The sequence below is a fragment of the Candoia aspera genome, chromosome 13 (assembly GCF_035149785.1).
Source record: "Candoia aspera isolate rCanAsp1 chromosome 13, rCanAsp1.hap2, whole genome shotgun sequence".
Taxonomy (NCBI): domain Eukaryota; kingdom Metazoa; phylum Chordata; class Lepidosauria; order Squamata; family Boidae; genus Candoia; species Candoia aspera.
Genome location: NC_086165.1, coordinates 1,012,859 through 1,038,242, shown reverse-complemented (window position 1 = coordinate 1,038,242; position 25,384 = coordinate 1,012,859). Strand labels below are relative to the sequence as shown.

The 25,384-nt window shown below is 54.5% G+C and overlaps 1 protein-coding gene across 29 annotated transcripts; it reads left to right on the top strand.

Moving 5' to 3' along the window:
• Window positions 1-23,667, top strand: TPM1 (tropomyosin 1). 29 transcript variants are annotated; one of them, XM_063314137.1, is made up of 10 exons: window positions 1-195; window positions 1,418-1,543; window positions 1,723-1,848; window positions 8,839-8,972; window positions 9,752-9,869; window positions 11,021-11,091; window positions 12,109-12,184; window positions 14,419-14,481; window positions 15,102-15,171; window positions 22,961-23,667. In XM_063314137.1, exons 1-10 carry the CDS (start codon window positions 82-84, stop codon window positions 23,041-23,043), a joined length of 981 nt encoding a protein of 326 aa, XP_063170207.1. In that variant the 5' UTR covers window positions 1-81; the 3' UTR covers window positions 23,044-23,667. The 29 variants fall into 29 exon arrangements, with proteins under 29 accessions (XP_063170207.1, XP_063170186.1, XP_063170189.1 ...); XM_063314116.1 differs by lacking the exons at window positions 1,418-1,543; window positions 22,961-23,667 and adding exons at window positions 16,777-16,855; window positions 19,922-20,038; XM_063314119.1 differs by lacking the exons at window positions 1,418-1,543; window positions 12,109-12,184; window positions 22,961-23,667 and adding exons at window positions 11,360-11,435; window positions 16,777-16,855; window positions 19,922-20,038.
• The last annotated feature ends 1,717 nt before the right edge of the window (window positions 23,668-25,384 follow it).

Here is a 25,384-nt window from a genome sequence, read left to right as displayed (position 1 = left end):
TCGTCCCAGCGCGCTCCTCCGCCGCCGCCGCCTCCTCCTCCTCCTCCTCCACGGACTTTCGGTAACTGCCCAGCCGCCGCCATGGACGCCATCAAGAAGAAGATGCAGATGCTGAAGCTGGACAAGGAGAACGCCCTGGACCGCGCCGAGCAAGCCGAGGCCGACAAGAAGGCCGCCGAGGACCGCAGCAAGCAGGTGGGCTGCCCCGCCCGCCCGCCGGGGAAGGAGTGGCGAAGGCAGCGCGCCCGCCGGACCCGCTTGGTCCGGACGCCCCCGGCCCGGAGCCCGGCGGGGCAACAGCCCCTCGGCCCGGGCCCCCCAGCCCGCGGAAGTCCGGCTGCCCGCGCGCCGAGGGAGAAGCCGGAGGAGGCGGGGCCCGCGGGCCGGGCCGGGAGCCGGGATGCCTCCTGCGCTCCCCGCGCCCTGCCTGGGGAAGCGGGAGGGGGGAATCTGCCCCTCCCCCCCGGGTGTCTGGAAGAGCGCGAGCAGCCGCGAAGGCGCGAGGCGGAGGGAGCTCCTGCCGCTGCCCGCCCGGGGCTGGCGCGCGACTTCCCCCGGGCGCCGCCCCGGCCGTGAGTGCGGGGCTCCCTGGCCCGCGGCGGTCTGCGTTAAGCGGAGCCCGGGTGGGGGCTGCTTCTGAGAAAAAGTGCCTGAAACGCAGCTGTGAGTCTTGGAGCCTCTTTCCTGGGGATCCCCCTCCCCTCCGCTACCAACACAGGAGGAGTTTCGAGCTGCCTTGCGCTTGGCTGCCGGAAGTCTGGATGCGCGGCTCGTCCCGAGGGCTTGGCCCCACTTTCCTCCCCGCGGAGCCGCATTTTCGTGGGTTGCACCGGGCCACGGTTAATTTCAGCTCCCCCCACTTGAGGCCTTGCATATGTGTTGGGACGACACCTCCGGTCATTCCCAGATAGAACAGCTGGGATTTGAGACCGCGGCCCAAAGCAGCCGGAAAATGCCTTGCCTGGATCAGGGCCCTCCAGCTTAGCCAGAAGTGCAGGAAGGCGATTGGCTCCTGCATCCGACCCGGAGCCCTTAAGGCACCCGCCTCTTTTTTCCCCTTGCCTGGGTCCTCCACCTGCTTGGCCCTCTTGGATGGGGTCCGTTCCAAATCTCACAGCTGGCCACGATCCTGCAAGAGGCCTAACCCAGTAGCTCATTCACCCCCCCCCCCCGGTCTGGGGTCACACCATTCACTGGTCCATGAAGCAAGCAGGCAGGCCACCTCTGACAACAGGCTAGGTCCCCAAAGCCACTGCAGGGTCCAAGCCATGAGGTCCGGCAGGCGCTGCTGAGTTTGTAACTGGCCTGGTGGCATTTGTGAAGGCAGCCCTGGGGAGGGGGAGATGGGAGGGAAGGCCGAACCATGGGAGATAAAAAGGGTTTCCTCCTCTTTTTTGCCTCCCACCCACATGGCTAGTTAGAGGACGACATTGTGCAGCTGGAAAAGCAACTGCGGGTCTCGGAGGATGAGAGGGACCGGGTTCTCGAAGAGCTGCACAGTGCCGAGGACAGCCTTCTCTCTGCGGACGAGAAGGCCACCAAGGTATCCTCCCTGGGATGCGCTAACTTTGTTCTCTCCTGTCTTCCTCCCTCTGTCCTTCTGCACCGGCACCTCTTCTTCGCGCCACCGCGTTGCCTGCTGCACCCCCTTTCCTGTCCTTCCCGACCACTCACCCCACCCCACCCCCCATTTGCCTCGCCCCTTTCCCGACCTCTGGGCAGTTGGAGGATGAGTTGGTGTCTCTGCAAAAGAAGCTGAAGGGCACAGAAGATGAGCTGGACAAGTATTCGGAGTCCCTGAAAGATGCCCAGGAGAAGCTGGAGGTGGCAGAGAAGAAAGCTGCAGATGTGAGTACTTCTCTTCCTCTCCCCAGAGAGCATGTGCCACCACCTTTTGACCTTTTCTGCTCACCCAACCTCTCTGCCCACTGGGCTCATCACCAGCTGTGGGGATTGGGGCCCTCCTGGCAGGACGGGGTGGGCAGGGACCCAAGGGCACCGAGGACAACTTTGCATGAGGTGTGTGCGTCATCCGTCACCCAAGAATGCAGGGCATTCGGGGAGCCTCCAGCTGGTCCAGATGTCCTGTTGCCAAGGAAGCTGCATAGATGTGTCCTGCTGTGTCACTGGGAGCCAGTCTCGACTGGAAGCAACGTTGCCTTTCTTAAATCTGTTCTCGGGATTGTTGCTTGGAGCCACCAGGGCATAAAAAACAGGCTCCCTTTCTCCCAGTACCAAAGCCTGGGAAACTGGACATGGGAGGGGGGTGCTTGTAAGAGACCCCGAAGTGCCAACGGCATCGTAAAAGCGGTGGTCCAGTGGGGCCAGCAGATCTATTGAGTCACTGAGCTGAGATTCCTGTGCTCCTCCCATGGGAAAAGGTACCCGGAGGACAAATGCTTGCGCCTCGGAGGGGGTGAAGACAGGCCGCTGATTCTCGATTTCCAGGGCATGCCAAGAGGCTTCTTGACACGCCAAGGAAGAGATGGTTCCGTCCGCAAAGGCCTATTCCAGAAGATGATACTTGCTGGGTCTGCAGTCAGCGGGGCCAGATCCAGAGGATCAGTGTGGCGGGGGGGCGTTATATATAGCTCAGCCCTTTATATGGAAGCGAGCGTGAGCTGCACCCTTTGCTGTCTCTCATCCCACCCACCTGCCTAAGTATTAAATAGTCCTGTGGCGGTAGCCCTCAGACATTCCCGGCCCCAGCGCCTTACATGCAGCGCGTTCCAAGCACAGGCCGCCCGCCCCTTAAGGTTGGAGGGTGGAAGCCAGACATCCCAAGCAGATGATGTCATCCAAAGTGCTACCACTCCTGTTTAAGGGGAAAAACACAGCCGCCAAGCGCCTTGCAAGGAGCGCGCGATCACGCGGCTTTTTTAAGGCAGGGCAAGCGCAGGCAGGTCTGAGCGATGGAAAAGTAAACGACTGGCGAAATGTATGAACAGGGGAGATGAGTGTGTGATGGAAGGCTTCCTAAGCTTTAGCTTTTGTCTAGCCCACGTACAAGGCTTGGGAGGAAAAAAAAAGGGGGCTGCTTCTGCCCGGCACCAAAAGGAATCTGACTTAATTTCAGCCTTAGAACCACAGAAAGACTCTTGTCTGCAAGAAGCTGCCTCCAATCTGGCTCAGATGCGCCCCCTCGCTCTGCGGCTTCCCGATAGATGGGAGCCAGCATTCCGGGCAGGCGTTTATTTGACTTGTTCAAAGGAACCGCAAATAGATCCTGGGCAGATATTCCTTATAAGGAAGAGAATGCAGACTATTTTGAAATAGCTTCTCTCCGTTAAAGGCTGGAGAGAGAGAGAGAAAAGGAGGGGGGGCAGAGAAATGCTACCGAATTTGCAGAGGGGCCTCTGACATTTTTTTCTCCAGGGAGAAAAGAGGTTTATTTCTTTGCAAATGTGAAGGGGACTTTGAGGCGCCTTCCGCAGCTGTGGATTTTTCTTGTAAATATCGCCCAAGTCTTGCCTTTCCACCCTGTAGCCCTTAAAAGAGTTTTTGTTTGGTAGAACGAGAGACGAGGTGACTGCAGGGTTCAGGGGTTTGGAAGGCGAGGAACAGCTGGTTGGACAGATGTGCAGGCCGATGTGAGGACAGAGAGGCGTCCTGGGGCGAGCTCACCTTTGCGTGTGAGGCTGGGCCATTAGTCAGGGCACATGCCGGCTGCGCTCAGCCTTGCATCACTTCCGTGGTGAGCCAGACTCTGCCTGACGCGGGAGGGGAAGGCGCCCTGAGTAGCCGCTGGGCAGGGCCGGGCCCTCCCTCTGAGCAGGGTGGGGAGGGCTCTCCCACTTTCCAAGCTGCACAGCTCTCTTTGCAAAACACCTTTTTTCTCCCAGGCCGTAACCTTGTGGAACAAGCGACCTTGTCTAAACACGCTGCATTTTGCCAAAACAGGCCTGGGAGCCCTTCCTGCAAGGGAGGCAGCCATGTTGCCTTCCAAGTCAGGGTTTCTCTGGTCTTCTGTCCTGGGGAAACCAGGAAGGGGAGCAGGTCCTTGGCTTCTGCTGGTGCTCCTGAAAGAAGGAGAAAGAAGGCCTCTCGGGTTAATTTTTCCCACCTGAATTTTCCATGTGCATAACTCTGAGCACCCTCCTGCACAGAAGGAAAATGGCCCTTTTGAACCCCGCAGGCACAGCGGATCTTTGCCCTTTACTGCGAATCTCTCCTCCTCGGGAGTTGGGTGGTGTTCTGGGTAAAGGCAGCTGTGCCTAAAAGCCGCTAGTCCAGCTGCAGCTCCGTGAAGGTCTGGATCCCAAGGAGATAAATTCAGGGGACGTGCCTGACTAAAGCCAGGGTCAAGCTTACAGCCAGGGGGATTGATCTCCAGACAGCAGCATCCCAGCCGGCCATCATCCTCCCCACCAGCTCTTTCTTGCCCTCTGCTCCCACCCCTGCAGCTCACTTGAGGAAGACTGGGTCAGCCGTGTAATTTGGGCTGCCAGATTCTCATCCTTGAGAAACCTGGCTAGCTTTTGCTATGGCTCCTCCGGGCAGGTAAACCAGGATGGTGAACCTCACTGTGAGGAAGCACCGAGGCCCTCGCCTCCCTGTTTCTCACCCATCTTAATGGAGAGAGACAGGAACTGGCCCTGGTGGGCCGGGGGGGGGCAAAGGTGTCCCGGCCTTGGCAGAGGACTTTGCAGCTCCCACCCTCTGGGCCCAGAAGAGGGCTGGCGCTCCTCTGGCACAGCAGACGGGTCTCCTGTGGCGGGTGGGGTGGCGGGGAGGCCCTGCCATTTTCCTCAGGGCGGGAGGGAGGCCTGTCGAGAGCTGGTTCAATGGGGGGCCTCGTGGGTCATCCGGAGCAGCCCAGTCAGGGCCTGGGTGACAGAGGTGAACCAAACCAGTTTTGGAGTCTGTGGAGGTGGCAGTGCAGCGGGGAGATGGTTGGGCAAAGCGGCTGGGGCAGGCCCAAGTACACCGAAGGGGCCATCTCTGCCTCTTCCGTCCGTCTGTATTGGGGACACCCCCTCAAGGACCAGCAGGACCTGCTACAATTAAAACACTGCAGTGTTTCTTTGCCCACGCAAAGGATGGGCAAAGATGGTTGTGTGTGGGGGCATCCGGCCAGCTGCGTCCTTCCCCAAGAGGTCGTGAAACGCCAGGCGCTGCTCCTTTGCTTCTCTTTTCCAACATTTGCTGCTGATCTCTCTCCCTCCGGTCCTGGGCGTTTCTTTGCGGGCTGTGCTGGCTCTGCTTTCCTCAAAATGCTCCTAGCGCCCTCGTTTGTTTCTGGGAGGGGTCATGTGGCTCTGGGTCCGCTGGGGTACATTTTGATCTTCCAGGGAAAGCCCCAAATTTCCAGGGTCTTCTAAGGGCCTCTGCAGTCTGCAGCCTGGGGGGGGGGGCACTTCTCTGCTTGCATTTCTAGTGGCCGAAGAAGTGGGGGCGGGGGGTGAGAAGCTCTCCAACTCAGGGCCTTAAATTCAAGGCGGGTCCCCAGCTGAGTTTTGCAGGCGCCCCAGCCTGGGGTCTTCCTGCCACTCCTGGGAGTCAGCAGATATTTTTCTACCCGGTTTTCTTGGGGGAGGGCAGGGGGGCAAGCGCACTTCTTCCATTCAGTGGTTGCAAGACAGCTCTAAGATACTGGGCGGAAGGGGGGGAAAGTTTGCCAGGGGTGAGAAGGGGGGCCCTTTCCCGCGCGGGGACGCGTCCGGCAGCTTCAGCAGGGCGCCCTCCAGCCGCCGCCCAACCGCTGCTCTGGGCTGGCAGAGCAGCAGGGGCGGGGCGGGATGCGGCTCTCCTCGGGGCGGCTTCACCTCCCTCCGGCGTGGGGTTCCCGCGGGGCGCCGCTCGGAGGAGCCGGCAGCTCCGCAGCAGGGAGGGCGCCCGCTGCCCCGCGCCGCCGCAGCCCCGCCTGGTCGGGAAGGGCTCCGCCGGGCGACCCCGGTCCGGGTGAGCGGCGGGGCGGGGCGGGGCGGGGCGGGGCGGGGCGGGGAGGCGGGCGCTGCATCGCGCGGAGGCGGGCTGCCCGCCCGCCCCGCCTTCCTCGCCGGCCCTGCCTGCCTGCCTGCCTGCTTCCTCCCGCGCGCCTGCCTTCCTCCTCCTCCTCCTCCTCCCGCTCGCGGCTGGCCCGATGGCGGCGGGGCTGAGCTCGCTGGAGGCCGTGCGCCGGAAGATCCGCAGCCTGCAGGAGCAGGCGGACGGCGCCGAGGAGCAGGCGGGGCGGCTGCAGCGCGAGCTGGACGAGGAGCGGGCGCTGCGCGAGCAGGTGAGGCGGCGGCCGCCGGGAGGCGCCGGGCAGGAACAAAGGCTGCTCCGGCCCGCGCCCCTTCCGCGCCCCGCTCCCGGCCGCCGGGGGGAGCGTCCCTCTGAGCATGGGCAGAGGGGCCCTGGGCGGGGGCCGTCGGGGCCGTGGCCGCCGCAGTGGCGAAGCCGCCCCGCGCTTGCTGCCGCGGCTCGGGCGGCCCCGCTGGCCGCTCCCCCCCCCGCACCAGGCTGGCGGCGGGGAGACCCGAGCGGGCGCTCCGGAGGGGCCAACCGCGGGCAGCGCCCAGTCCCGGCCAGGTGCTTCGGAAGGGCGGAGACGGCCCTTCCGCGTTTGCAGAGGGCAGCCTGCCACGCCGCCCGCCCGGCTCCCTCCCCTCGGCCCCTTCTGGGCGTGATCCGACGGGGCAAGCGCGGCCCTCCCCCCCCAACAGCTCCAGCACCCAGTCCGAGGCTCCTGCTGGTTCCACTGGCCGCCCCTGAGCCTTCATGAGAGCCCCGCCCCCCCCGCGGTTTCCCAGACCTGCCGGCCGTGCGCCCCCTCCCTCTTTCTCTGACGCGGCAGCGGGCAGCTGATGCTCCTTGGCCGCAGCCACCGGGCACCCGGGAAGAGGGAGCGGGGCGCCAGGCGTGTGGGTGCCCCTCGCCTGGCAAGTGCCGGGCTCCTACCAAGGGGGAACAGCCAAACAGCCCAAGGGGAAAACTGCCCTGCGCTTTTGTGCCTACCGTTTGGGGTTGCATATTCATTCAGACCTTGGCTAATATCTGGAAGGCCCGCTGTGGCAATGGGGCACCCAAGCCTTGAACCGGGCACCTCTGTCTGACCCGCTTTTGCATCCCACACCCTGAGGCTGAGGGCTCCCTTGGGGTCTGAGGAAACGGCGCTGGCTCAGCTGTAAGAAATGCCCTCTATTTTGGGGATGCTTGTGGGGGGAGTGCCATCAGTTGGGCTCTGCAGCTAAAACTCTGGGCAAGGGACAGGGTGCAAGGGTGTTAGTATTTGGGGGTCCTGAAATGAAGGCCAGGAGGGCCTTTTCTGCTGAATATGTTCCTGGCGGCTCTTGCCTTTTTAGCCAGGTGGCCTCGGGGTGGGGTGCGGACCCAAGCAGGCCCTCTTCTGCCTCCCCACCCCCCGCAAGGGCCGGTGTGGGGCCTGGATGGGATCGGGATATTCTTTCCAAAGGCAGTGGCTGTAGGGGGGGGTGCAGCGGGAAGGGGCTGTTCCTTCTTCAATTCCCTTCAGTTCAGAGGGCTGGAGTGGAAAGAGGAAATTGTTCCTTTCCAGCTGGGACCTCAAGATCTTAATCCCTCTTTTGGCAAAATTGTGCTGGAATCAGCAACCTGGAGCAGGAGCTGGTATTTATCTGCTAGCCTTGGAAGCGTCCTTTGGAATAATGGTATTTTTGTGACCATATAAGGGAAAGTGAGAAAGGGATAATAATTGGGCCCCGCCAGGGTCAAGGCAGCAGGCAAAGCCCTGCTGCTTTCTCTTTGGGAACAGGAAGTCGGAAACTGACCTTTAGGCCTCCAAGGCTGGGACCGAGCCAGGTCGCTTTTAATGTAATGATTAACGTGTGGGTCATCGGCTGTCTTTCCTGGGAGGGAAAAAGCATGTAATGCTAATCTTGCTGCAATTATTTTTCCCTCTAAATGTAGTCTGCTTTGTTTAAAATTAAAAGTGGCCACAGGATGAGTTTGGTTGGGAGTTGATCTGGATTAGAAAGGGAACATTCAGGAGGAGCAATTTTTGCAGAGCTTGGTCTCCTGCATGTCGGGCGTGTGAACGGGCCCTGGATGCTTTTCTTGTTGTTAAAAAACAAAGCGGCCTCCTTGGTGCATGGCCTGAGCCAAAAGCTTCAAATGCGTTCAGCGGTTGCAGAAAGAACACATTTATTTATTTATTTATCTATCTATCAAATTTCGTCACCGCCCATCTTCCCCAAAAGCTGGTTTGCCTGTAGTTTTAGGAAGTGGAGAAGAGGATTGCATGCCAAGACAGAGTGTTTGGTGGGTCCTGTGCAAATTACAGTCGCTGTGGCCTGTTTTAATTCATTTACGGCACGCTCTGCGTAGGGATATGGTGTGTGGCAAACTGCCCAATTTTAAGTTAAACGCCTTGAAGTCCACCCATCTTCAAGTTTCCAAGGTTGAACTTAACTTAAACGCCTTCCATTTTCATAAGTTTCTAGTCCTCAAGATTTTGGAGAGGGGCACAGAGTACCATGGGTGGGCAGTGGGTTGGGTTGCCCCTTATCTGTGCAAATACTGCTGAGTTAGCCCTGGGTTCCAGCAGTTTTCCAGGGTAATTTAGTCTGTCTAATGCAGCGTTTCTCATCCTTTGGCTAGAAAAAGGAAGCGTTTCTCTTCCATGACAGGACGCCTCTTGGCCATGAAAGGGAGTGAGGGCGTAAGGCCCACGCCATCTGCCGGACAGGCGGTGGCAAAACCAAGAATGTCAAACCCCGGCTCGGTGGCAGAGGTTCTCCCTGTGCCCCCCTCTTCTTGGTTTCATAGACTCACTGGGTTGGAAGGGACCTTGGAGGTCTTCTAGTCCAACCCCCAGCTTAATGCCACCCTCCTGCCTGCTTCGCAAAGGTGAGTGCCTTTCCTTCTTTCTGCCCCCAGGCTGAGAGCGATGTGGCTTCTCTGAACAGACGCATCCAGCTGGTAGAGGAGGAGCTGGATCGTGCCCAGGAGCGCTTGGCGACAGCCCTGCAGAAGCTGGAGGAGGCCGAGAAGGCAGCAGACGAGAGCGAAAGGTGGGGTTGGCCCGCTGGCAGGGAGGTTGGTTGGGGCAGTTTCATCCTTGAGCATGATATGGGTCCCGTAGTCCTTTGGCCTCTGAGGGGTCTGGCCTATTGCCTTAACGGGAGTTGGGTGAGGCGTAGAGCCGTAGAGTTGAAAGGGGCCTTGGGGGTCATCAAGTCCAGCCCCTGTGCCCTGCAGGATTCCCTAGCTCATCCCAATAGAAGGCTATCCAGCCTCTGTTTGAAATTCTCCATTGAAGAGGAAGAAACCACATAGCTGGACAATTTCAGGGACTTAGAGCTTCCCTCTAGATCAGTGTTTCTCAGCCTCGGCAACTTTAAGAGGTGTGGCCTTCAACTCCCACAATTCCCCAGCCAGGCATGTTGAAGTTGAAGTCCATACCTCTTAGAGCTGCCGAGGCTGAGAAACGCTGCTCTAGGTAAACGTTGATTCAGGAGAGACTCTGTCTTCCAGGATTCCCCCCACCCCCACCCTAGTCTCCTGAATAGCTGTTGTAGGATGGGGAGTGCAGAGAGGAGGGGGTTGGGTGCAGCGTCCTGCAGGGTGGGTGTGCTTCCCTGTGCCCCCTCTCCTCCTGAGGCAGTCACTTCCCTTGAGCGAGGAAAGGAGGGCGCTTCAGGGGGACTTCAGGAGTTCTCAGCCCCTTGTGATGGGCATTGGGGCAACAGGGAGGTTCTAGTCCAACCCTCCCGGGTGGCATGGGGAAGGGCAGGCCCACAGCAGGAAGCATCCTGGCTTTGCCCACGACAGTGCCCTTCTCTCCTCCCAGAGGAATGAAGGTCATTGAGAGCAGAGCCCTGAAGGATGAGGAGAAGATGGAAATCCAAGAGATCCAGCTGAAAGAGGCCAAACACATTGCGGAGGACGCCGACCGCAAGTACGAGGAGGTGAGCCCAGGGCTGCGCCCGGCCTGGTGTCCTGCTGGCACCCGAGTGTGGTGTGGGGGAAGGGCTGGCTTTTGGCAGCCAGGCTCCAGGAAGTGGGGGAGTCCCACGAGGAAGGACGGGCAAGGGAGCGGGCCCTCTTTGACCGCCACCGCGTGCTTCTCTGAGTCAATCTTGCACCGCGAGATCGGAATCTGCAGCCCGGGGCTAAAAATGGACCCATAAGGTGCCAGCTGCGGAGGGCAGAGAGGCCATCACCTAAACCCCTGCTTGCGTGGTGGAGCTTTTGGAAACACAAATGGTCCTGACTTGGGGGACCCACCCCCAGAGCAGTTGTCCCCACCTCATCCTCTCCAGATGGGTTGGTGCTCCAGCATCTGAGATTCTCAGCAGCCGTTGGGTGATGCAGCAGGAGTCCCGTCCTGGTCCTGGAAGCTGCGGGTCCGGGTGGGGAAGATGGGCTCAGACTCACCCCAAATGGGGTGGTGTGGCTGTTGGCTCAGGGGTCGAGGGATGCCAGGGGGGCACCATCTTTGGACCCCCAGAAGGAACAGGCTTGCGATCTGGGGGTCCTCCTGGATTTACAGCTCCTGGCTGAAGAGGAGAGGGTGGCCGTGGCCAGGAGGGCTTTTCTGCCTACCTATGTGCCTGTAACTGTGCCAGTTGCAGCTACGGACCACCTTTTGCCCCTGGTTTCTGCCCATCACATCCAAACAATTGGGGGGCGCCTGCTGAGGATCCCCACCTACCCGGAGGGGCCGGACAGTGAGTGTTCTCTGAAGCAGCCCCTTCCTTGGGACCGCTTGCCCCAAAGCCCGTGCAGGCACCGCCCTCGCAGCCTCCAGAAGCCGGTGAAAACGGCTCTTCCGGAAGGCCTTCGGGGAGCGATGTATCATGGGGCCTCTTCTTTACTGTATAATTCCTAACTTTGTACTTTAATCTTAGTTTTTTATTTGTATCTTTCTAATCCCTAATTTCCATGAGCTGCCTCGAGTCTGGCTGGTGTCAGGGGGCTTGATCCACTTTACAAAGGAGCAAATCAGTGCTGCCCAGGGGGCCATTGCTGGGAGTCCAGCATCCAGAAGGCTCTCAGGTGGTTGGCCCCCCTTCGTCCTCATCTCCTGCCCCCCTTTCTGTCTCCACGGTGCCTCTAGGTGGCCCGGAAGCTGGTGATCATCGAGAGCGACCTGGAGCGTGCCGAGGAACGGGCCGAGCTCTCCGAAAGGTAGGCCTGGCTTCCCGGGCTGCCGGCGTTTGGTTCCTGTGGACATTCCGGCCGTTTGTGTGCTGCGGCACCCCTGCTCGGCTGCCTGTCCTGGTGGAAGGGGCGTGCTGTGTGTGTTCGCGTGCCCGTGTTTGCATATCTGTGTGCTTAAGGCAGTGTCGGAGTTGTGGGGGTCTTTGGTGTGGTTTGGGCCACTGCATGCTTTTGTTTTTACCGGCTCACTGATTTTTGTGAATGGCTCTTGTGCGTTTCCTGTGTTCACTAACAGCCAAGCCCGACAGCTGGAAGAACAGCTGAGAATAATGGATCAAACGTTGAAAGCGTTAATGGCAGCCGAGGAAAAGGTACTGGCGCGCATAAACGTCCGTCTGAATCGAATGACCGGGTTTAGACTTTCAGCTGCCCCCATGGGCAAGTTAGGTGCCTGCTTGCCGCGCTTGCTGCCTTTTGCTGGCCTTCTTTCCTCGGGTCCTTCTGCATCTGGCTCGAATGGCTGTCCTTTGTCTCCAAAAAACACGGATTGGATGCGCGTGTTCGTCGGAGCCTTGCGGCGGTTGATTGAGCCCTGGCAAAGAAGCTGAACCATCTGGGACCATTGAAAAGCTTTTGTGCAAACGAGGCCGAGCCCCTCTGCCTCTCTCCGAGGGGGCGTGGGAAGCCACGCGCGGCAGGATTGGGGAATGCGGAACCGTTTGCAAAAGCTTTCTGGGCTGGCTCTCTTCTGTTAAAGGAGAGACTTGCATCTGAGGGGCTGTTAATTCTGAAAACCTGCCATTCCTTCCCTGCGCACCTTCCACCTCAGCCAAGAGCATGGGGAGATGCTCTGTGTGTGCAAATTTTGTGGGCATGGCGGTGGGCTGAATTCTTTGGTCACAGATGGTTCCAGCTGCTTTCAAGGCCCTTTCCTTAGCTCTGAGATTCAGTTTTCATTTTTTCTCTATCTTTTCTCCCCCTCTCTTCTTGGGCTTGACTGGTCTTCCTCCTGCCCCCTTTCCTGCCTGCGTTCCCAAATAATAGCAAATGTGCTGAACTTGAAGAGGAATTGAAAACTGTGACCAACAACCTGAGGTCGCTGGAAGCTCAGGCGGAGAAGGTATGGCCCGGCAGGTAGAAGCGAAGACAGGTGGGGCCTCCAGGCTTCCCGGGGAAGAAACCTGACTGCCTCCAACACGGAACTTACTTTCTGAGTATCTAGGATGCCTCTACGTTGCTTTTCTGCCCATGAGTCCCCAAGCAGTTGGCTCTTATCACTCAACCTGACATCCTCCTCAGCAGTGGTTCTCAACCTTGGCAACTTTCAGATGTGTGGACTTTGACTCCCAGAATTCATGCTGGGTGGAGAATTCTGGGACTTGAAGTCCACATGCCTTAAAGTTGCCAAGCTGAGAAACACTGGTCTACCAGACTGCCATGGATTTAATCTCAGATTGTCCCAGCCAGGCCACCTGAAATCAGGTAACCAGAAGTGCCAGTGAATGTGGGACCGTTTATGCTGGGGCCTCTGATGAACACTTGGCTGTCTGATCTGGCAGTAAAACAGAAGGAGTAAAATTATTTCATGGGATCTATACACCAAGCAATTCTGCAGACCCACAGCTTCCTCCGGTGTGACTTTTTTTTTAGTTTCTGAGGCTTTGCATCGAAACCCGGTTTGTATCAGTGGTCATTCTTTGCAACCGAGCTCAGGAGTGCCAAGGACTCCACCACTCAACCCTGGCCTACAGGCATTTCTTCTGCTGGGTCACTGCCTGCCGGCCCTGAGCATGTTCAGAAGAGAGTGTGGCTTCAGGAGAGAACGTAGTTTTCCTACTGTGAGATTGGAAAGAGACTCGGGGGCATCTTTTAAATATCAAACAGGAGCACATCTGTGCTCTGCAGCAAACAGTCGAAATCCTGCAAAGCGACCAAGCGTGGTCATCCTAAGCAAAAAACTCTTTAGGTAAACTGGAGGCTGCTGTGGGGGTAATGGGGCTCTGCAGGAGCTTTCCTAACTTTCCAGGTACTCTTCCTGGATCCTGTGCTCCAGACCCCAGGAGGAAATCCCTTTTATGCCCATTTTTGCTCCTTTTAACATCTCGGAAGAGGCCTCCTCCTTCTCCTCCTCCTCCTCCTCCTCCCCCCTCCTAGCCCTGCACCTCCACTTCTTTCAGCAAGAGCTCAAAAACGGAAGTGCGAGGTGCAGCTGTGTGCTGACGTTGCTGCTGGCTGAGAGATAAAGGAAGGAGAACGGGAAGGGCATGTTTCAAACCTCCAGCAGTTGCCTTACACGCTGGGCGATTGCGCAGCCCGGATGGTAAGGCTTGGCGAGACCTGTTTCTTCTGGAGGAAAAGAAACCACCCATTTTGGGGCACCACGGGACTCTTTCTGAGCCAGCTCATTTGCTAGCTGTAGGAAATGCAGCATTTGCTCTGCCCGCCCTAATTCCTTCAGCCAGGAACAGCCCATTGAACCCAGAATATGCTGTATTCCTATTAAGAATCCCAGCCAGTCAGCCCCAGCTTCCTCTAGGGTACTGTTTCTCAACCTTGGCAACTTGAAGACGAGTGGACTTCAACACCCAGAATTCTGGGCGCTGCAGTCCACACCTCTTCAAAGTTGCTGAGCTCGAGAAACCTTGCTCTAGAATACTTTATTTCATTGTCCTTTTCTGTTACTCCATCCGTGCCCCCCATTAAAGCTCAGTCTGCATTTTGCAACCCCAGATAACGCCTCCTTTGCTTTCCTGTGATGGTGGTGGGTTATAGAAGGCCCAGGGCCGACAGCTGAACCTCTGCATTGGTAACTTTTGAAAAATGCCTGGGGCAGGTTAAAGCAAAGGGGAGGGGGTCCCAAATTTGAGGGCTCTTGAGCCATTCCATGTACAGCACTGGGCATTTGCATGGGCCAAGGGAGAGGGTCTTCCACCGTCTCCCGCAGAAGACGGTCTCGGTGAGTTCCGTGAGCCTGGGCTGCGCAGAGAACGCCAGCTTGAACCCTAGAATTGGAAAGTGGGGCTTTTGCGAGGGGTGGGGGCCTGGTATTATTTTGAATGCTTTAGTAGTGTGAGTAATACTGCCCTGCCTGAACAATCCCCCCCCCCGACTTAGATTGCAACTCCCATCAGGCCCCGCTGACTCCCAGCAGATGGGAATTGTAGTCCCACATACCTGGACAGGGTCGGCTTTAAGAAGGCTCTTCCTGGTATGACCCAGTCCACCGCCTAATTGCGAGCTGGCAATCTCGCTGGGTTCCTCTTGTGCAACCGGTTTGGGGGGGGGGGTCATCGGGTGGCCTTGAGAGGTTTCTCACGTCGTGTGGCGTTGTGTCTTTTTCCCCCCCACTTACAGTACTCTCAGAAGGAAGACAAATACGAAGAGGAAATCAAGGTTCTTACTGACAAACTGAAGGAGGTAAAACCCAAAAACAAACAAGCGGCTTTTCTGGGGGGAGGAAGTGGCCCACGGTGCTGGGATTGCGCATCCCGGCGTGTTTTTTGCTTTCTGGCATCTTGACGTCGGCCCAGGGGAATGTCAGCCGCTCAGGGGGCGCAGAAGTGGGTTGTGCTTCGCCCCCAAACCTCGCCCCGCTCTTACTTGGCTCCCCTTCAGTCGAGCGGGCAAGGCCTTTGGGGGTTTAGCGTAATAAAACATTTGCTCCGGTTGCAACGCAGCCATGTTGTTCTTGAATCGGGAGGTTGGCAGAGCTCTTGTGCTGAGTGCGCTGAACACTCCGGGGGCGAGAACGCCAACTCGGGTCGCCTGCTAAGGGGCCTGGGATCCTGGTTTCTCCGGGTTCCCAGTTCACGCAGCCTGTAACCTGCTTCCCGACTGTCCTTCCCGGCTGTCTCTGATGAGAGCAGGCGTTACAGAGGGAGCGGCCAACGAGCCTTGGGCTGCAACAGGAATTCCACCTCCGGATTTTGCATCGGAGGCAGCTGTTTGTAATGTGCTGTATCCAGTTGCTCTTTCCTGGGGGAAATGCCCTCTTTTGCCCACGCCTCTTGTGACCTGCATGTGTGGTTTGACTGCAGGCCGAGACCCGCGCTGAATTTGCAGAGAGGTCAGTAACCAAGCTAGAGAAGAGCATCGATGACCTAGAAGGTAGGTGTCTCTGCTCTGCCCCCCGTCTCCTCTAGCTGCCCCCGCCTTCGGTTCTGTCTGAAGCCCTTTTGGTAATCCGCTGCTTAATGCGGGGGGGCCAATTCTGGCCAGCCTGCTGTGACTGGGTGCCGATTGCTTGTGCATGAGATGAACGTGTGAAGAAGGAGCAGCTCCAGAGGGGCGGCCTTTGGTGTTCAGCAGCCACCCTTTGGGTGAGGGGAGCCTAGAAGCGAGCAGCTGGGGGGGTGGGGGGTCAGCCAGCCCACCCCTGTCCTCCAGTAGGTTTGCTCATTGTGTGCGGAGAGGGCTAGGGTCCTTCTCAAAGAAACATCATTGTTTTAGATGGAAAAGGTTTTGCTTTTTCTTCCTTTGAGTCCTATGAACGTGAAATTCGTTGGGAATATTTGGTTGTCCAGAGTAAACAAACGCCTTCAGTTCATTGACCAGAATGTCTGTCCTGGCCCGTCTTTCTTTCCTCTCAATTAGGAATGTCGCCAGTTAGCTTAAGTTCCAGACACCAATAAGGGACAGTCACGGTGGCTTGTGGGTGGCAACCTCTGGCTTGTCTGCATTTCCGTGCGAGGGCAGTATCTGCGTAGCTTTGCCCACAGCTGGGTTCCAGTCTCATTGCAAACTGTTGGGATATTGTTTCTTCCTCCTTGGAAGGAATTCGTGATTATTATGCTTACCAAATCTGCTTGGGAAAACCAGTGCTGTTGTGGGATTGTGGCTGCAGCATCCCACCAGATCTCTCTTGCCAAACCTTTGGAGACGTCGGGAGGGGATGATGGGAGCCGCTCGGCAGATACCAAGTTGGAGCCAGTAAGGCTGCCCTTGGTGGGGCCAGCTGTGGCCTCAGCTTTGTGGTGACCAGCAGCGAGGGGGGTGAGAGCAGCGTCTGGGGGACCACAGGCTCTAACTCGTGGCCTCTGACCTTGGCCTCGTGGAGGACACGCCGTGAGTTCAGCTTGCTGGCAGCTGATGAGGCTCTGGCGAAAAAGAGTCTCTTGAAAAAGAAAGCACTTCAGAAATGGAGCTATCGAGGAGAAAGCTAGTGTTCTGGGTTGGGTGGAGAAAAGCGCCCCAGCCCTCTGTCTGAGGTCCTCCACGAGAGGAATTGGTTGCCGGTTAGGCGTTGGAGTAGGTGGGGTCTCTTCCCCCTTCCTCAAGGAACTGGCGTGGCTCTGAGGAAGGAGCAGCCTCAGGACGGTTTTCGTTTTCTTTCTCTGGTTGGGCCACCTTCCTCTTCCGTCCAGCTCCCTCTTCCTCCCCCGGTGCAGTCTTTGGCCTTGCTTCAAGCAAGCGACCCGAACTGGGGGAAGAGGGGCACCCAGACAGAACAAGCCCTTGTTATAAAGCTTACACGAAAGCCTGTTTCCTGCTACATCACCAGAATCCTGGCTTTCCCGTTTGCTGGCTTGGCTCTCCTCACTCTTATTTTTTTTAAAATCCTTTGTCTGATCTCTCTCTGTTTTGTTCCACGCTCTCTCCCCCGCTGATGCCTCCACACCCTTCCGCCCTACTCACTGCTGGGATTGCTGGACGGTGCTCCCTTTCATCACTGCCTCCTCTTTGCACTCCCCTGTTTCCCTCGGCGACTCTTAGATGAGCTGTATTCCCAGAAACTCAAGTACAAAGCCATCAGCGAGGAGCTGGATCACGCCCTCAACGACATGACCTCCATGTAAATGGATCCCTGTTTTCTGCCTCTGCCTGATTTTCTCCACCCTCGGCCTTGTCAAGTCAGCCTTGCAGATTCAGATGACCCTTGCTCCCTCTTTAGTATAAATTGTACTCAAGAACATGCTCTTCAAACGCCTTCCATTTTCATAAGTTTCTAGTCCTCAAGATTTTGGAGAGGGGCACAGAGTACCGTGGGTGGGCAGTGGGTTGGGTTGCCTCTTATCTGTGCAAATACTGCTGAGTTAGCCCTGGGTTCCAGCAGTTTTCCAGGGTAATTTAGTCTGTCTAATGCAGCGTTTCTCAACCCTGGAAACTTGAAGATGGGTGGACTTCAACCCCCAGAATTCCCCAGCCAGCATGGCTGGCTGGGGAATTCTGGGGGTTGAAATCCACCCATCTTCAAATTTCCAGGGTTGAGAAACGCTGCTGTAACGAAAGTGCAAGAGAGCAGTGTTTAATGCTCTGAGATTATTCTCAAATAATAACGGGGGTGCAAGCATTTTGCCTGGATTGACGATTTCCTGCAAGGCTCACTTGAACGAGTGTCCTTTCAATCCCTCTCTCATTTCCCCTGCTTTCCTCCCACTTGGATCCACATCGCTTTCATGACGTTTAGCTTCTCCTTTCAGTTCTCTTCTGTTTCAACATTTCTGTGGTTCTGCACCAAAGCCTAACGCTTCCCCTAGCTTGCAATCCAACCCTTTCTTGCTAAGATACTCCCCATGGTATTTTTAGCATCCGATCCAACCATAGTGAGTTCACGCTGCCCGTGCAAGCTTTTTTGTGCAAAATTGGCCCTGCTTTTCAAGGGTTCATGTGTTCCTGCTGTACAAGAGCAAGTTCTTGTGTAGGAAGACATGAAGGTTTGTTCATATTTGACTGGAGAGGGATACACAATCATCTTTGCAATTTGCAGACGGTGGGCACGTCTCTTACCCTCTGAGGACCTCTTGGGGGGTCTTTGAGTTAGGCAGATTGGCAGTAAATGTAAGCACAGATGGGTGAACACAAATGGAAGCCAGGCCCTGCTGGGTGGGACCTCTGGACCATCTAGCCCAGGTTTGTCCAACCAGCTGCCCAAGGAAGCCCACCCGTCTCCCAGCAGATGCCCTTCAGAGGCAGCCCCACCACTACCAAGGCTAAGAGCCGCTGATCCCCCGGGCTTCCACGAATCGGTCCAACCCTTTTGTGGAGCCAGCCCCACATCTCATGGTCACCTCCTCCCAGAGAGTTGCATGATACAGTCTTACCATGACTTGGCACTTCTCTGTTGAAGTGACAGGTTCCGCGTTGAAGTGAGGAAGTCCTGCATACTGAAAAAGGGTACGGGAAGGAAAAGGGTTCCAGCCTGGCCTTCTCCGTGATGGATCAGCTTTCTGGATATTGTGGCTTTGGACCCAGAAGGAGGATTCAGCCCTGAAGGCCCTACCCACATTCTCCGATGGAGCTGATCTGGGAAAGCTTCATCAGATGATCCCTCAGAAAGTGGTTTCTGCTTCCGTGCCTGTCCAGGCCACACAAACTTGTGGCAAGGTTGCCACAGAAGCATAATTAACCTGAAAAATCCCTTTATTTTTTATTTCAATTAGGCAGTAGCCAAGGGTGAACTAGCACATTTTAAACAAAATAATACCAAGGGTGAGACTAATTGGTGAGATATCATTTTGTGAAAAACATAGTATTTACTCACCTAGCATCCCACTTTTTCATAACTTATGAGTTTCCGTTACATAGTCTACTGAAGAAGTTGTAATTGTCCGGAAAGTATTTAAAACACATTTTTTAGAAAAGCTTCAGCAAAATCTCATCTTTAGGAGCCAGATATGGTGGACTACAATTCCCAATGGCCATTTGGGCTGGGAAATGATGGGAGCTGTAGTCCAGCACATCCAGAGGTCATCAGATGAAAAAGTGGTTTTTCAAGGATGTTTTAAATCTGTGAGTTGGATCGAGTTTATACCATGTCAGAAATGTTGAGCAGAAGTCAGCTGTACCTTACTGATCACCTTCCCACTAGCCCTTATTAACGGCTGCGTGTGCTAACTCGTCAAAAAGGAAAAAACCTAAACCGACTAGTGCTTGGTGGATGAGGGCCCTTTCTTGCTGAGTAGAAGCTCTCGGTTGCTTCAGAGCATCAAGCTTTGGCTGAAGCGCCAGAGCTAAGCAACGCTGACCCGATGGCATTCTTTCCGCACTCCCCTGGCTTCGTTTACGGACAACGAAGAGTCCCGAGCTTGGCAATTAGCAACCTGTTTTTGTGGTGCCCTTCGATTTCCAGAGTTATAATCTAATAATCACCTGTTTTGTAGGTCTGGGTTCCTGGCCTTTTTGGGAAATTTTATTTGCATGGGTTTACAGGTCGTTTCCTTTTACAAATTACTGGGCATGGCACGGTTTACAGGGTGGAACACGGCATGATTAAAGTGCTGTTAAGGAAGGGAGAGCGTTTAACGCACGTCCAGTGACAATTAGGAGATGCAGGAGGATCCTGAAACAGGGTGATTTCTCCCTGTGTAAAATGAATTTGGCAAAGGGAAGGGCAAAGCATCAGCACGAGGCCCCAGTCCTTATGGAGGCTTACAAGGGGCAGGGTGGGGATGCTCAGCTCTTAGCAACTCCCTCAGACCTGACCCATAATAAAGGGATAAAAATTGATTGATTGATTGATTAATTACATTTCTGGAAGGGGGGGAGGCTCTTCAAAATACAGCTTGAATTTGAATACTAAGCAGTGGCAGGAGGCGGGGAAGATACCCAAATTCCAGAAGCTGGAAGTGCAGTTTGCTTCAATTTCGTGAAATTGAAATTGCAGGGTCTTGGATGTTGGAGGGAGGTTAAAGGAACAGAGGAGCAACGTGATGCCAAATAAGGAGCTTTGCATGCAAGGATCTACCGCGAGGGCTTGGCTTTTTCCCAGATTTTCTGTCAGTCAGGACCTCACCGTGGGGGCAAAGGGCAGATGCTGTCTCTTTATCCTGTTGCATTTTCTCTCCTCTGCCCTCCCTCCCCTCCTTCCTTCTTCATCTGTTCTGCCATTTTTATTTCTGTTCCTTTTATCTTCACGCAGATAAATGTCTTTGTTTCACTTCTCCAAAGACCTCTCTTTCGTCAGCCTGGATGAACCATCTTTTCCAAGCTGGTACCTGCTGTCCAGTTCCTCGCCCGCCTCTCCTCCCTTTCCTCCTGGGGTTTGCCCACAGGACGGGGGGGGAGCTCCCCTCCCCTCCCCTCCCCTCCCCCTCCCCACTTTGGGCCTTTTCAACTGTACAGGAACTCTTCAACTTTCACTGTAAAATAAACAAAAAATCCCGCCGTTGTATCTGTTTTGCTGTTCCTTTTGCCTTTTATTTATGTCCACCATTTCAAGTATGAATAAAGTTTAAAAATCTGCTCTCTCTCTATTAGGGATTCATTCTTTTATTTTCCTTTTCCACCTGCCTGTTTCACTTTTTTTAAAATTCCTTTTCTCGCTCTGTCCCTTTCACAGCCTCTCTGGCAGGGCAAAGCCTGTGCAGGGAGGGAGTTTAGTAGCTTGGCGGGGTGGTGGCGGGGTCTCTGGGGGAAGCGGGCTTCGCTTCAGTCACTTGCCACCCAGCTCCTGTGTGTGCGCTTCTCTGCCGAACGAGCACCTTGGTCTTTGCTCCCAAACAAAGGGATATGGGGCTTTGTCCTATGGAGGGGGCAGCCGGGGCAAAAACGGAGGCTGGGATCGATGGCTTGGGCCAAGGGGAAATGCCAGCCTGGAGGCCCCCTGCACACCCAGAGGGCGTATGCTGGAGAAGACTGAGGGCCACTCTGAGTCACCTCCTGTGCTGAGTCATAGTGAGAGGGGCTGGGCTGGTTCTCAGGCTCGTGAGAGACCAGGCAGTTGTGGCTCCATCAGTAAACCACAGCTTACTGAACCCAACACCTGATTGGTCCTCTGAGGTCTAGAGATGGTTGTGACGTAGTTCACAGCTAGTCAGCTGCTGCCCCCAAAGCTGGTGGTGTCTGCAGGGCACAGGTCATCAATCCCGCCTTCCTCCCCCTGCCTGGCTGGTGGGAATGCCCTTGGCTCTTGAAGCCCAACCTAGAGACTTCGCTGAATAGCCAAGTCTGGAGCACAGCTTCAGCTTTAGCTGCTCAGTCAGTCCAGAGAGGGAGCCTTAGACAGCTCACCCCCAGCAGCAAGCCTGTTCTGTGGACTTGTCCTCTAAGGGGGTGGCCCTGCACAAAAGAGGGGGTTGCTTCAACCTTGTCTTGGTCACACTAAGTCACCTTCTGCAAACCGCGGCTTGGCTTCATCAAGCCCGCCGCAAGGTTCTGAAGGTGTTGCTCATCACATCACCGTGCTTCCCCTAAAGACCCCAGAAGAACACGGATTGGGGACTCAGGACTAGCCAGATTCCTTCCACAATGAAGATTTCAGCTGCATGGAACCCCGGCTTGGAAGTGTCATGTGGGAGGATTGCAAACAGGGTCTTGTGGATAAGCCAGGGAGCGGGAGGCAGGGATTGCTTGGCTCAGAAGACTCCGGGTGGCCGGAGCAGAGCTTCGTGGGCATTCTTGAACCAGGGCCTGGCTGTCTCCCTTGCTGGAACTGACCAGCCCTGCCTTATGGTCACCACCAGCACCTGCCCAACCGTCCCCCTAGCGGAAATGAGTGGAAGTCTTCTGGGTAAGACAGATGGGTCCCTGGCTGGGCTGAGCAACACGTGGCCCACCACCGATGGTGGACTTCCTTCCTTCCTTCCTGAGATGCTGACATTTAAGGAGGTACAAAGCCCCAGCCTTGGTGTGTCTGATCTGTTTCTGAGCTTGCCTTTGAACTTGACTGTCTCTACAGAGTGGGGCTAACCCTTTCTAACCATTTTTCTTCTCTCTGCCTTTTTTCCTTCTCTTCTAATGCGATTGCTGACTTGCACAGACCAGCTCTACCAGCAGCTTGAGCAAAACCGGCGTCTAACTAATGAACTAAAGTTGGCCCTGAATGAGGATTAAGCTTTCGTACGAATCCCTCTTTCTAACACGTGTGTCTTGACTCACCGGCCGTTGAACAATGCAAGAGACCTGTCTGTCTGTCTGTCTGTCTGCTGCCACTTGGGCTGAAGCTGGGTGGGCGTAGAAGGTTGTAAAGCTCTGTTGTGGCATTTCCTTTTCAACTTTAAGACCGGCTATACTCTTGGTAAAACCAAGGAGCCTACTTCTTGGAATGGGTAGTTTTTACTAGCAATTCTGGTCTTGGGGGAGAATGTTGGAATTGGAATCTTTGTGAAGGGTGCTTCCAGCTGGGCTCAGGTTTAAATCTGAGCACCCCCACTTTTCTAGCCCAGGTAAAAACAGTGTTGCATCCAGGCAACAGAAGAGAGCTTTTGTTGATCATCTCTGCTCAGCTTTATGGTACATTGGCATCATAGTGAAACTGCTGTTGATGTGTTGATTGTATGTGGATCTAAAGCTTTTGGGCTTATGCCTGCCATCACAGAAGTGTGTTTAATGCCTTTCCTACACAGCGTGCATGTGACTTACCACTAACAGCTATGGTGAAAGCTGCTTTACTTTTCCCTAGCAGCAGAAAAAAAACAGATGAAATTTCCCTGGCAGGCAAGTAGCTGCCTCCTTCCTTCACCCCCCACGTCGTCACGTTCCACCAGTTCTTCATTCTTGGTGGAGTAAAATTGTATCTGAAGTCCTTTTGTCAGCATTTTCAGTCCATGGGTTTTCCTTTTCTTTTTGATGGGACTTAATCATCTCATGCACCTTTTTTTCATTTTATAACAGAAAAAGAGGAGCAGATTTTCTTTTCTTTCCTTCTTTTCTTTTCTAGAAGATTGGTTGAGTTAGCCAGTTGCAACAGCAGCAACCAACAAATGCACCAACTCCTTTAGGTGTAAGGTGTGCTGATGCTGTCTTGAACATGCCAATTAAAGCCTCTTGCTTGGCTTGGCAACATCAGTTTGGGACAGTGGCCTGTTTAAGAGGTGCTTTGCCCCTTTTTGGTTCAAGTGCTTTGAGCTGAAATAGTGATGCTATGCATAGGTGCTTCACCATAATGTTTGCCTTCCTACCGTTAAAATAAAGGGACACATCCAAATGACCACTTTTCATTTTTTCTAACCCAAAACAGAGAAAGTGGCTAATGCGAAGGAAGAAAACTTCAATATGCATCAGATGCTGGATCAAACTTTACTGGAGTTAAACAACATGTGATAAGTCTCTTATCTGGGACCATGCCAACATCAGTTTCATTTCTAGTTTGTTTTTTAAACACCTGCTTGCCATGAAACCCCTTGAAATGTGTCCTTATTTTATAATTTCCCCCCCATGTTGCCGCAGTCAGTCACAGGCCCATCCGCTCTATCTGGGCGTGGAGTCGGGGAAAAGATTGAGATGGGAAACAAGATGGAGGAGTTAGGGGGACCTCCACTAGCTTCAGGGTGCCATCATTCAGACTTCCTGTTGCCTACGTTTCGGATGGAGTTGGCTAATGCTAATTGTCTGCAGGCTTGAGAAATGGAAATACTCTTTCATTAGTAGTGTCACCGTAGATATAATTCAAAGTTTAATTGTTGGGAACACAGGAGGTAAGGTGAAGGGAAGAGGGGATTTTGGCAGGCATATCTTGAAAGAAAGGGGACCCATGTGGTCTTCCAGCTTCTCTTCGTCTAACTTGGCAGTTTGTCCAGCCAGGTAACTGGATTTTCCTGGAAGGGCCTGGGGTTCAGCATGAAAATAAAGTTCGAACATAGGCGGCATTTTGGTCTGCAAAAAGGTTCTGTGGCGGCCTCGAAGATCTGTTGCGCTTGGGAGTGACCCTCACCTTCACATGGAGTACTTCCCACTGCCTTCTGTGTTGTCTGAAGCTGAAGGGAACCAAATACTTTTGGTATCTGCCACCTGTTTGTCCGACACACCTTTCCCTTGTTTTGTTTTGAGCAATTTTTGAGAATCATTTCTGTATGTAAACATTGTATAATTGATAATAGAATAAAACACACACTCTAGAACATTTTTTAAAAAAAAACCTGTTGTAGCCTTGTGATCTTTATTCCCCTACCTGAAGGGGTCTGTGAGTTGAATGAGTGGAACAGGGAAATAGGAAATAAGAGATGTGGGCTGAAGTCCATCCGCATTTACCCAAATGTTTCTGCCTTTTTCCCAAGCTTCACAAGAGCCTTCAATGTTTACGTCATGCTCTTTGTTGACAGCAAATTCACGACTTTCCCCTTGTGGGAAAAGGGGATGCTGCAGAAACAAATTGGTTATGCTGAGAGGTGCAGATGAAGGTGCCCCAAGCTTTGGGAGTGTTGGTGGGGAGGTCCCTGGCTTGAGGTGTCCCTCACAGGGTCTCTCTACTCAGACATAATGCCCAGACAAAGGATGTTCTGATTTCTGTCTTTGGGGAAGATAGTGGTGGGCTCTACTGCAAGGAAATGGAAGAGGTGGGAGTTCAGGAAAGGGAGGTGGGCAAGACCCCTTAAAGATAGTGAGAAGCCACCGCATCAGGGTTAACTCCTGGTGATGCTGAGGAACTGGAAAAAATGCCAAGAAAACAAAGATGGTGAGGGGCTTGGTGACTCCATCCTATGAAGAAAGGTTAAATGATCTGGGCATGTTTAGCTCAAAGAAGAAAAGGCGCAGGCAAGTTCCCCAGTGCTTGAAAGGCTGTTCTAGGGAAGAGGGGGTGGATTTATTTTCCCTAGTGCCTGAGGGTAGGACAAGAATGGAAGCTTTAGAGAGATTCAAACTCAAAATAAGGAAGAATGTCCTGATTGTGAGAGAGATTATACTGTGGAACAGTCTGCTTTTTGGGGTTGTGGGGACTCCATCATGGGAGGTTTCCAAGCAAAGGTTGGACAGCCATTTGCCTGGGATGATCTGAGGATTCCTGCTGGGCAGGTTGGTCTAGATCAGTGTTTCTCAACCTTGGGAACTTTAAGATGAGTGGACTTCAACTCCCAGAATTCCCCAGCCAGCACCCATCTTAAAGTTCCTAACCTTGAGAAACACTAGTCTAGATGAGCCCTTCCTACTCATGGTTTTATGAATCCAGCTGCCTATTTGAGAGCAGTACCACCGTCTGAGCACCCTCAAGATGTCATCTTGCTGGAGACCCCAGCTCCATGCAGTTAGTTCTCCTTACAGTGTGGTGCAATAGCCTTGCCCTTAGCCATGGGGCAAAGTTAAACTTTGCTAAATGAAACCAGGCTTTGTCTGAACTGGAGATAAATTTGGCGAATGATAAATGATTCTGTTTTATTGGGGAAACAGGAATGAGAGTTAAAACAACAAAAGTTGGTACGGGTCCCATCTGGTCTGCATTTGACTGAATGCTTGAAAATTATTTGGCCTGGCCTGGTGCCCAAGTCGACGGTTTAAAATTTAACTGGACGCAAGAATGCATTCCCCTCCCTTTCCTGGATTCTGCACAACTCCATGGGGGAGATTGTTGTTAATGATTAGAATACCTGGCATCCTGGGCTTTTCTCCTCCCACCCTGCAGAAAGTCACTGCTCCTTCTGTTGTTGATTTTTAGGCTAAAAGGGCAGCA